General features: G+C 37.7%; 1 protein-coding gene across 1 annotated transcript in view; it reads right to left on the bottom strand.

Moving 5' to 3' along the window:
* Nucleotides 1-13,145, bottom strand: part of ERICH3 (glutamate rich 3) — a 101,131-nt gene that overhangs the window by 24,273 nt on the left and 63,713 nt on the right. The window contains 2 exon segments of the mRNA XM_049618865.1: nt 3,535-3,771; nt 8,688-8,986. Coding sequence (XP_049474822.1) covers nt 3,535-3,771; nt 8,688-8,986 — 536 coding nt within the window.

Here is a 13,145-nt window from a genome sequence, read left to right as displayed (position 1 = left end):
AGCATCCGACTCTTGATCTTGCCTCAGGTCATTATTTCATGGTTCATGGGTTTGAGCCCCACATCAGGCTCTGTGCTGATGGTGTGAAGCTGCTTGAGCTTAGCTCTTCGCCCTCTCTCTCTGCCTTTCCCTCGCTTGTGCATGATCTCTCTCTCGCTCTCTCTCTTTCTCAAGATAAATAAACTTAAAAAAAAAACAGTCAAGTAATTGCTTAATATTTATGAAATATCTTTTAAGAAATCACCTTTGTGAGGAATAACAAAGACAGCATACAGTCCTAGCTTTCATAGTGTAAATAACTTTGTCAGTAACTTGTGTAATGAACTTGAAAGGTAAAATTTAACATATGAAACAATAAAAGAATAAAGAATTACTGAATGATAGAGTTTCATGAAATAAAGAGATCAATGAAGGCTGCCAAAGGAGGAGAGTGTGGGTGGAAGAGAAGGGGGCTAAGCTGGAATTGAATGAAAGACCTGGAGGTGGACAGGGAGGCCCATCCAGGGAAGAGAAAGGTAAATTTGAGTAAAAGCAGAAAATGTCTGTTTTTATCTCCTCTGTTTAAAAACAAAACAAAAAACAGAAGCTAGAGAATAAGATGAACTCAAGATAAGTACCTCTAAAATGTATTGTCTTAAGGAAGCACAATCCTTTTATTAGGGGGATTTTCTTTACTTTTAGATAAATAGATATTTTCTCATTTGGAAAAATCATAGTTCTGTTGTTTCTCCAAAATGCAGGCTCTAAACTTAAGTAATGTTTATGTCTTGGCTCTGTTACTTTCTGGCTATGTGAGTTACTTAATCCCGCCATTTCCAAGTTTATTTGAAAAAATGGAGATGAAAAGAAAAAGTACCTTCCTTTTAAGATTGTTTGAAGTAAATCAGATAATTCATATAAAATATTTGGTATAGTGCTTAGCACTGAGTTTTAATAAACAATAAATACCTTTGGAATACCTTTCCAAACATAGGGTTCCAATTATTTATATGCAAGCAGTATTCAATGATAAAGCTTACCAATCTCTGCCTGTTATTCAATAATTACAGGTCTAAATGACTAAAGCTTTTCCTCCAGGAATATCCAGGTACTGCCTACACCCCTCTCTGTTTGAACATAAAAATTAATCTGTCATAGAAAAAATCCATTTGATCCCAAGAAAAAAAGATGATTAAGCAGCACAAAAATAATCCCAGATGCCCAACTACTGAAAGAATGTATTGAATCTTCATGAAATCAGCCCTTGATAATTCTCCACCATACTGAAGAAGTGAAAAATTGAGTCCTTTGTGTTTTGAACCAGTTATATTTACATGCAAACACATTTTCAAGTATTTTCCAGGTTCAAGTCATTTGTACAGCTTCTTTAAAATTTGACTCAGGTGACATCACTTTTTCATAGAATTCTTTAACTTTCCCTATATCAGATAGTAATGTAAACTTAAATTCGATGCTCACATTCAAATTGAGGGGGAAAAAAGCTTACATATTAAGCATGCCTGGAAACATAAAATATAAGTATTAAGAGAAATTATAGAAAAGGGCTAGTTTAAGACTTCACAAAAAATATTTCAATGCCAGACCATTAATCTTGAGTAGTTCTTTCAACTATAATGAAAGTGACAGCAAATCTTGTTTTCAAGTTTACTAATAGTGAACATCATTCTAAATTTTCACATCATGCTTCACTCTTTGCTTTGACTGTCAGGAAACTCAGGGTTAAATTTTTAGTTCAAGCTTATTGATGGTCTCATCTATGGTTCCTAGTAAAATTATCTTCCCTTTTACTCTAAATTATTTCTTCATGTTATTGCCTTGTATATGTGTGCATGAAATTTTAGAATAGGTTTGCTTAAATTCTTTCTTGAAGAGAGTGAAACTATAAATATTTGCTCTTGTGATTACTTGATTACTGAATTTACTTTTATTTTATATTATCCTAATATATTTGCTGAATTCAAAATTTTGAGATTTAAAAAAAAATATTTACTTTTTGGAGAGTGTGAACGGGAGAGTGGCAGAGAGAAGGGGACAGAGAATCCAAAGTGGGCTCTGCACTGACAGGAAGACAGTAGCAGTTAGCCTGATGTGGGGCTCGAACTCACGAACTGGGAAACAATGACCTGGGCTAAAGTCGTACACTCGACCACCTGAGCCACCCAGGTGCCCCCAAAGTTTGAGATTTTATACAGAAAAAATGCTGAGAGCTGGAAAGAATGGTGAAAATAGACAGCAATTCAAAAAGTCATCATGGGGGCACCTAAGTGGCTCAGTTGGTTGAGTGTATGACTTTGGCTCAGGTCACAATCTCGCAGTTCCATGGGATTGAGCCCCTTATCGGGCTCTGCACTGACAGTGCAGAGCCTGCTTGGGATTCTCTCTCTCCTCTCTCTGCCCTTCCCCTGCTTGTATGTGCTCTCTCACTCTCTCTCAAAAATAAATAAATAAACTTTAAAAACAAATAAAAAAGTCATCATGATATAAACTTATTTTCTAGCCCAACACAAACTACAAAGACATACACATACTTAAATATAACAGTGTTATGGTTATAACTATTAATGTTCTGGATGTACCAGGAAAGATCTCTGATTAACTAAGAATCACATAGCCTCGGCCAAACCCTTATGGGACAAAGCAGGAAATCGGCTCCTTCTTTGACCAAACATTACTTCGGTAAATTGACATATTAAAAAAAGTCTTCAAATGTTTGAGATAAGCCTCAGATGATGGTTTCTTTGTCTACCTGAAAACCTCTCTGTATTTTTCCCATGAACACTCAGAATCATTTTAGGCTTAAGGACTATGAGGAGGTCTCCTTTGCCATGAGAGATGATCCTTACATGAAACTAAGACGTCAGCACCCTGTGTTCAGGTAAGTTAAGACAAAAAAGTGAACCTAAGGCAGGAGTTTTCAACTTTCCCTTTAACTGAAAAGGAGCTACTTTTCATTTTTCTAAGGCCACAAAATGGTGTGTGTATATGTGTAAGAGGGAATTCTTTGGGATTAAAAAAAATAAGAAAAAGAAAAAGGAAAAAAAAAGGAGGGGCACCTGGGTGATTTAGTTGGTTAAGCATGACTCTTGATCTCTGCTCAGGTCATGATCTCAGTTTGTGAGTCCAAGCCCTGCTTGGGCTCTTTGCTGACAGTACAGAATCTGCTTGGAATTCTTTCTCTCTCTCTCTCTCTCTCTCTCTCTCCCCCTCTCCTACTCATTGTCTCTCTCTCTCTCTCAAAATAAATAAACATTAAAAAAAAGGAGTAACTTTCTAAGTAAACAGAAGACATGTCACAACAAGCTTTACCTGACCCCTATTAAAAAATCCCAGCAAACTAAGGAAAGAGAAGGGGTTAAGGACCCACCCCGTAAGTTGGGTATCTATGGAAGACTGATTGATCAGCATCCTCTGGTTAGGGAACCAGGCTCTAAAAGTTCCCTTAAAAGAGGGTCATCTCATCAAATATAAAGAAAAGAAAAGTAGTCAGCACCTTTGCCGAACAGCACACATCACATGGTAAGTAGAACAACTTGCCTTGTTTCTCCTCCTCCAGCTCACTGTCAGAGCATCCGTCACCTTCATGTTTCACATTGTCATCAGCATCTGCCGCCTTCTGCCACGAGGTTTCACTCTCCTTTGCAGGGTCTAAATGATCTTTTTCATCATCTGAGGGTGACTTTGACATCCCATTCATTTGATCATCAGCCTGTCCTTCTTCATTAGCTTTCTCATCTTGTTTCTCCTCATCTGCTTCAAAATCTTCTTCATATTCTGAGAAAAAAAATCTCCACTATGAGAATGAAAACAGAATCCCTGATACTTAAGCCATTTTACTTTAATGAGAACCTTGACTCCATGACTTTCTCTTCTCTGGGCCTTTCTTCACATCTTTTTCACACAATTAGTGAACATGGAAAACTAATAGCAAATGATCAAAGACTGCAATCAGTCACATATACAAGAGCACAAAAGAAATAAGGCTCCAAATGACAAGCCTGCAACCTAATGAAAGTTCATTTACAAATGTACATCATCATCTACAATAACCAAAATGGACAAGAGAAGAACTTGATAGAAAACAATAAATTAGAAATAAATTAAAAATGAAGAGAACAGGGTTATAATAATGAAAGTTAATTTGGAGACTCAGTGAGGTCATATTTCATATGAAGAATGTTTAAAATATTTGGATATCAAGTTAATGAATAGCGAAGTGGAAAAATTCAATTAATCAAGTCCAAAGGCCCTGAGAAGTAACACCACGAATAGCACATTCTCTGAGAACCAAATGGACATCAAGAAAAGGCATTATGAGGGATTCTATACCTAGACCAGAACCCAAATCATATGCATTATTCATCCTTACAGTCAATGAAATAATTACATTCCAAGGATAAAAAAATTCTTATAAAATAGAACATTCCTGTCACAGCCACTAATTTGCTTCATTCCCTACAGAGGTGCAACAAATCTGTAGCAGAAAAAGGAAATTGTCACATCAGATAAACTCCAGCTGTCCCTTGTGGTTATAATTTTTCACCTTTCATATTTAATTGTTCCCCTTTTTCCTCCACCAACAACTAAAAATCTTGAAGTGACAACATGCCAAGGATGGAGAGCAAAAGGATTTCATGCAGAACCAATTAAGCACATAAACAATTATCTTTAAAATAAAAATTACAGGGAAAATAAAGCTTTCCTCATTTTGTGTGTTTTAGTTATTAGATATTCTGGCTTCCTTTCCAGTGGTGGGGGCCTCTCAGGTAATTACTTGAGAGCTACCCTGCTGCAATGAAAGAAACTTAATTTAGAAATGCATGCCCTGTGCATATGAAGAAAGCGCTGTTAATGCAGAGATTGTATGAGGGAGATGTAAGGGGAAAAGTGAAATCAGAAACTGTAACGAAGAAAGGCAAACAAAGAGAATTCATCACAAGAATGTTTTCATGAGAGAGATTTAATATGGGGAACATGAAATGCAAATTATTATCAGCAAAACAAAATTATAAATGAACAAGAAGATGAAAAATTTGGTTTATATTGCATGAAACAAATAGGAAATACTAATAAAAACAAATATTTGGATCCAAATATTTCAGACCAAATAATAGAATAGTTCCTCACTTGGCCTAGTTAGCTATCAATCAATAAGCCTTTATTGAGAATCTTTAATGTGCAAGCAGATAAAATAGCAAAATAAGAGACACTACAATAACACAACCCCTGCCATCAAGGAATCTCCAATTTTTGTTGAGGAAATAAGAATCAGGTACAGAAGAGATAACTGTACTCGTAGTAGTTTTTATACATGGTTCTCAGTAGTGTTAGTTTCAACACTACTGGGCTTGATTGCCTATGGATTTTTATATAGGACTCATGATTAATTATATGAAATAATGTCAAATGAGTAGAATGGAATTTTAAAAAAAAAGGGCAGAAAGTCATCTGGAGATCTTGGAAACTTCATACAAAAAAGAATTCAAGTTAGCTACAGAACTTGCATGTGCATGCATACCCCCCCCCCCACACACACACACGAGGAAACACAGGAATCTGTCACTTTACAGATATTTCTTCCTGGTCACAGGATAAGCAGGGGGCCCAACAGAACATGAGTGAATTGCTATAATTCCATCAATAGTATTACATAGTGGTGACATATGAGGGTTTTAGAAGCAGGCTGTCAGGTGCCGAAGTCCAAGTTAAAACAGTCGCTAGCTGTGTGACCTTAGGCAATTTGCTTAATATCTTTAAGCTTCAGTTTCTTCATCTGTGATGGTAGCTCCTGCCTCACAAAGCTATGGTCAGTATTAAAGCAATGATCCCTGGAACATGCTTAGTACAGTGTCATGGACAATATGTGTCTAGCGATTACTAGGGATTAGTAGTAATAGTGATTGTGATTGGAAGTAGAAAGAGTTGGTTGTAGACCAGGAGAAATACACTTTAATGGAGGCACCTGACTAAAATTGCAGAAGTACTAGGGCCCACAATTAGGACACAATTGCTGTTAAATTACTGAAGCAGAGAATAAAATTAAAGGAACATGTAGTGAACCATAAAAATAGTCCCTACATCCTATTTTACAGGACCTTCTGTGTTTCTCTCAAAGTATGGGCTTCAAGGCTGTCCTGGCTTAGCCCTACCCACTACTGCCTTCACATCTAAATAAATATCATCCCTCCATTAACCACAAGTGCTCAATTAGCATGGCAGCTCAAAGCCATATACTTTGTGTTAGCTATTCATGTTCTCAATATGAATGAACTGGTGGCATGCTTTCTGGATTCCTTTTCATATTTCTTCTGTTTCTCCCATTTTATCTTCCTTCTTTCAGAGAATTTAATTAGCTTGTTGTTTACCATCCTCACTAATGAGGAAGTGAGTCGACATAAGGTTGACATCAATCCAGCTGCAACTCTCTCGCGCTGACCTCCACTCAAGTTTCCTACTGCTCTTACCATCAGTGGATGCTCTGCAGAGAGCAGAAGCCTTGCTGCTACTATTTTTTCTTCTTCTTTTTTTAAAGAACAAGTCCATTAACTAGCCAACACAGAAGAAGACCTTAGGAAAAGCTATAAGCATAAAGTACACTACTCATAACACTGGCCATGTTGGTTTAAGGAAAAAAAAAAATGAAGAAAATGAAAAGCCTCTCTTGAACATAGCTTTAATAAAACTATATGTCTTGAAAGTTAAAACACATAAAAACACAACCCATTTGTTAATCTCTCCACTATTGCTGTTGCCGTAGATCATTTTAAATTCTCAGTCTAAGATAATAAAGACTAGAAGAGATAAACTGAGTCAAAGTGTTATAAGTGAAATCCATTTTAAGATGATCATGTTATTTCAGTAATGAACAAAGTGCAGTGTTATAATAGCTCTGTAATTATTCCCTGGGATTTCTGAACCCTTGAGCAAGATGAGATGAGAAGGAAGTACCTGGAATCTGCCCCCTGCCTGATGCCAGCTCTTCCACAAGTCACCCCAGCCCACAGCTCTGCTCCCCTAATCCTGCTCTGTCTCCTTGCTGTAGGAGGGACACCCAGGCAGCTCTCTCTTTCTGACTCTTTGACATATCACCCACAACCAGGCAACATCTAAAATAGCTTTTACAGAATAGGAGGTTGTACAGTGTGGGAAGTCTGGGTTTTTGAATTAGATAGGCCTGGCTACTAGAGTATGGCAGAGTATGTGGCCCAAAAATAGCCACTTTGGTATAAGATTATTTTGAGCTTAAAGCAACTGAGTAATAGTAGATGTACGAAGAGCCCTCTGCCCTCTCCCTAAAAGCACAGCATACATTTTTGAAGGTGTCTCCCCTCCTCTCTCTACCAAGATGGACACAAGTTAATCATAGGAGACAACTTTAGACCCTTATCAGCCCAGACAAAACACCAAAGGAATCAGCATAATAAACCTCACTGAAACTAGCCCGTATATCATTAGTTTTGCTACATATTTGCCTTCCCACAATTTGCTGCCCCAGAAGCTTAGTCCTTTCCTTTTTTCCTGTCACTTCTCTAAAAATGATTGTTCTTTTGTAAGATGCCACATAAGCCCAAGTTCTAACCACCCCTTTGAGTTACTCAGCTGAGTGCTCCTGCGTGTATGTGTGATGCACATACTAATAAATTTCTTTGTTTTTCCCATTTTAACCTCTTTTGTCAGTCTAATTAATTTATAACGACCCAGCCAATGAACCTAAATGGGCCCAGGAAAAAGTTTCCTCTCCTACACTATGAATCTTATTTCTGCTGCTTTCTGTCTGTATTCCTTAGCCTCAGTTTCCTGTCCTGTAAAATGGAGGGAATAATAATATCTATCACAATGAGTGGTGAGGATAAAATGAAATAGTGTGTGAAAAGCTCCTGACCTGGTGCTCAGTGCCTGGCACTTCGATTATTGTTATTATCACTACTATACATATGAGTGAGTGTGTGTGGGGGGGGGGGGGGAGAAAGAGAAAGGAAGGAAGGGAGGACAGAAGAAAGGAATGAAAGGAAGAAGGAAGGGAGGAGGAAGAAGAAGAGTGCAGGAGAGGACAGAAGAAAAGGGGAGAATAACAAGGCAGACAGATAGGCTCTAGGACCCCAAGCCTATGTCAACTGTTTTTAGTTATGGAATACTCTTATTGCTACATAAGCATCGATTTCACCAAAGCAAGTACATGGAAATACTTAAAAAAAAAAAAAAAAAAAAGGTAAAATTCTATTTGGTCAACCTGGTCTCTCTCTGTAGAAGTGAACAGACCTTCTGGTTCACACAGACATAAACTCCCCTTCCTCTCCTGCCCCTATGAGCATCTTCACCTCTCCAGAGTTAGCTGCCTATGGACTATAACTGAATAACATTTAATAAATATTGTTGCAAATTTTGATAATGGGTTTTTATTTTTATTTATTTATTTATTTATTTTGAAAGTGCGATTGTGTGGGGGAGGGGTAGAGAGAGAGGGAAAGAGAGCGAGAATTCCAAACAGGCTCTGCACTGTTAGCTCAGAGCCCGACATGGGGCTTGAATGCACAACCACAAGATCATAACCCCGGGATCATGAACTGAGCCCATATCAAGAGTCAAACACTTAACCAACTGAGCCACCCAGGAGCCCCTGATAATGGCATTTTAAAGACGTAAGCAAAACAACAATAGCAACAACAAAAGAATTCCATGTTATCCATTACCGTATTTAAATATATTTTCCTGGTCATCTTCACAAACATCTTGTCCTGGATTTCCTTTATGTTCCATTTCTTCCACAGCTGTTCTCACTTCTCCATTCCTTGTTTTTTCTTGAGCTGAAAAAATGACTGAAGGGGAAGTTTTGCTCCCCGCCATCTCATACCTTCTTGGTATCATGTACCCTCTATCCTTCCTCAGTTTCCCCTCACCTTTCTTTAGTTCTTCTCTTTTCTCAATATTCTTTTCTTTCCTAGGTTTTGGTGAAGTTGGATTTTTGTCAAGGCCCATTGCAATAATGCACCTGTGAAAAATATAAACACAAGGTGATGCTTAACCTGTATTTATACCACAGTGGAACCTCAGAGCTTTTTAAATCACTTATTTCTTATGCCAGTAAAAAATGTTATAAGAAATCTTCTTATTATAGTACACATAGTTAATTAGAATAAACTCTTTTCTCCTTATTAATACTAAAATCTTGTAAGTGAACACAGTATTAACAATTTTACCCACAGTAATAAACAAGAAAACAACTTAACAACGAAGAACGGTAGTTTCAAACTAAAACTTGTGACTTCAAGCATATTTTTGGCTTTATAATGGAGTCCAGTAAGCACATCATTCAAGTCCTTAAATGAGAATTATGTGCGAAAAGAACATTCAGGTTTATAAACATATGGAAGCTGAGATAAAAATAATCGGAAGAAGAAAGATGTCAGTCTTTGATAATTTGTTATTCCAACAACACAGCAACAAAAGACCTACATACAAGGTTGACTCTCAATAAATATGATTGATTTTTTAAGAAACATATACAGTCAAATGTTGTTGTGCCCTTTAAGTAAACACCTCGGGAGCCTGCATGCTTATTTTAATAGAACTGTCATCATTGTTTTTAGAATGGCCTTTTGAAGCCTGTACAACAATCTTTTTTTGACTTTTCCCTGCAATAAGCTTTTTTTCTTTAGAGATGGCAATAATTTGTAGAGGTCATAAAGTCATTCCAAGTCGAATCTGGTGAAATAAACATATGATCTGAATGTACTGAGACATTAAAAAATATTTTAAAAATCAGTCATAACAAAAGTAACATGAATAAAACCTTCTATAGCTTTTTTCCTATCTCTGAAGTTAATATTGAAATAAGAATTCCAGTCATAACAATAATACAGACATTAATAAAAATATGATTGTGATAATAATAAGATTCTTGAGCATTTCTTCTGTGCCAACCTCTTTGCTGGGCACCATATACACATTTTCTTGCAGGATTCATTACCCTGCCCAGAACAATAAATTAAGAACCAACATCACAACTTTACAAATGAGGAAACTGAGGCTGACAGTTGCCCAAGCTCACCCAGCAGGTTAGTGATGGAGGCAGATTCTGGCTCAAGACTGCTAGACTCCATCACCTCCCAATGAGGTACACAGATATTGTTAGATTACAGCCCGCTCAGATGAACAGCCACATGGACAGATGATACACTGCTGGGCTGCCCACTGGGGAAAGTGCTCACACTCTTCCCCAGAAACTAGCACAAACTGGAGGAGTTTTCACCAAGGCTTAGAGACAATCTGTGACCTGAAAAAGGTGCCTGGCAGTTGTCAGTCTCCACCATCCTTCTCCTCTAGCACCAGTTGCGTCCCTTTCTCTACAGGTTACATGACTTAGCGGGAAACTGAGTCAATATAGTGCATACGTGAAAACAGATCCGAATGCAGTCAAGACGTGTCAGTCCAGAAGGAACAGAAATAATAAGTAAAATTTGAATCAAGGTGAATCAGATCCAATGGAGAGTTCTTGAACTAAAGATTTCACTGAATTTCAGCCATTCCCACTCTAGAAATAGCAAAGGAATCAATTATCCCAGCTTACGAGAACTTAGTTATATCACTTATCTTTTCAATATCTCCCCACAAAATAAAGCTAAAAGGATTTGCACTCAAAGTAACTATCAGGCTGCAAAAAATGAGATAATAAGAATACACTTACCTCCCCCATATTAAGCATGATAAATTCTTGACTGTAATGATGATGTACTTAGCACACCACTTTCCTTGGAATAAATGTGTCATGAATCTTCACAGAATATGATTACTAGCACTGCCTTCTGTTCAAGCTGTTCTTCCCTTATCAATGGCAACACCAAATCCATCGATTTGGGGCTTCTGATATGCTGTTACTTTTAGTTTATGTTGTGGCTGTGTGGAGGCTTTGATGCCTCCCTACTGCACGCACAGACTTTTTATTGCCCATCTGCTTGAGGGAATTGGACAAACAAAGTGAGCAACATCTGTGCTCTCCTCGTCACTGACTACCTATTTGACTTCTGAGTATAATTTGAGGTGTTGATTTTGATTACTAAAGCTCAGAGCTGTCTGCGTTCCACTTGGCTAGGCAATTCTTCCTCCTGGTGTTCCACTCTAGCGACTGGAAATAACTACTTTGTCTTTTCAGTTTCCATGACTGAGGGATGGGTGCACCGGTGGAATCTCCACACCTGTTGGTGACCGCTGCTGAGCCTTTCTTGTTTTCTGAGGACCTCAAACAGGTAATTCCTAGTCATGTTCAGAAACAGAACTCCCTCTTGTTGTATCAAACACTTCCCTCCTCATAACAAAAGTTCCAGAGTCTGTATTTTTTTTAAATGTTTATTTATTTCCAAAGGAGAGAGAGACAGAGTGTGAGTGGAGGAGGGGCAGAGAGAGAGAGAGAGAGAGAGAGAGAGAGAGACAGAATCTGAAGCAGGCTCCAGGCTCTGAGCTGTCACCACAGAGCCCAACGCAGGGCTTGAACTCACAAACTGTGAGATCATGACCTGAGCCGAAGTCGGACGCTCAACCGACTGAGCCACCCAGGAGCCCCTGGAATCTGTATTTTTAAAATGAGTTAAAATTAATTTAATTTTTAACAAATTAGAGGAATTAATGTACACCCCTTAAAATGGCTAAAAGTGGGGCACCTGGGTGGCTCAGTCGGTTAAGCACCTGGCTCTTGATTTTGTTTCAGGTCATGATCTCACAGTTTGTGAGTTCAAGCCCTGCCTCAGGCTCTGTGCTGACAAGCATGGAGCCTGCTTGAGATTCTCTCTCTCCCTCTCTCTGCCCCTCCCTGCTTGCACTCTATTGCAAAAATAAATAAACATTTAAGTAAAATAAAATAAAATAAAATAAAATAACTAAAAGTGTTACTATAGATATGATCCTGCCAAAAGGTTATATAATATTACAAGTGAGTTTATATATATATAATATATAATATATAATATATAATATATAATAAGTAATATAATATGTAATATAAAAGTAATAATATATTATAAGTGATTATATTATATTATATTATATTATATTCATTATATTATAAGAGGGGTGGTTCTCCACTGGAGAACATTCACTGGAGCTGTGCAGTGTAGGTGCTTCCGGAATAATCTGAGTAGTCTCATGTGGGGCAGACCCAAACAGGCAAAGCTCTAGCATATATCACCCATATATCCCTGCCCCATTTAAAACATTCTGCCTTGACTTCTATTTGGTCTGCAGCAGGGAGGCATGAAATGACACCACACTTTTCTACTTTGGCCATGCACACATTTCATTTGGAGAAATGATGATGAAGCCAACAAAACACTGAAAACCAGTGTCCTTAAAAACTATGCATTTTAGTTAAGGATAACAGGTCTTATTCTTTAATACCATAACCATTTTTTTTATTATTATTTGAAAAGGTCAAAGAAAGAAGCTACAGTGAATCAAATGAAATCATATAAAAATTGTACAGAGACTATTAAGTGTTAGATAGGAAAGTAGAGGTCATCAATCAGATTTCGGTACTGATTATTAAACCTGCATAGAAGGTGTTTACAACCAAACATTTATAGCTTGGATTTATATAGTAACTCTCAAAGAATGCAATGTGTTTGTGCTTGGAGGATTGTATGTACGCTCATTAGCTTTCCTAGGAGTTAAACAGAAATTTGTTACGTGACTTGCCCAACAAATATGGAGAAAGCGTGTTTGTGCTGGAACAGGAAAGCAGCCTCAGGTGGGTCCCAAGTATCCTACTATATTGCTGTAGACCATTCACTCTGCCACTTGCTGCATGACTCCTCCACACCTTTTCTCTCACCGAAAACCTCCAATCCCTCTCCCTTAAGCCTTAACCTAAGCTGATAAATTATTATTTGGCTGAAAAAAATAGAAACAATCAGCAGAGAACTTCCAGTTGGTCCCAACACATGCATCAACTTACCTCTCCCTCTACCCTATATGCCATCTCTCCTACAGTTACTCTAGAATGATTCTCCTCCTCTAAGGCTAACGTCTTAATTTGAGCCCTAGATCCCACCTCCTCTCGTCCACTCAAGCCCTTGCTCCAGCAATTTCTCCCTCCATGTCATGCTTGATCAAATTCTTTTTTTGATTTTTGATATCTCTCTCTAGTGTATCAATTCTAT

This window comes from Panthera uncia, assembly GCF_023721935.1.
Source record: "Panthera uncia isolate 11264 chromosome C1 unlocalized genomic scaffold, Puncia_PCG_1.0 HiC_scaffold_4, whole genome shotgun sequence".
NCBI classification, from domain to species: Eukaryota; Metazoa; Chordata; class Mammalia; order Carnivora; family Felidae; genus Panthera; species Panthera uncia.
This window is presented reverse-complemented; position numbering and strand designations above follow the sequence as displayed.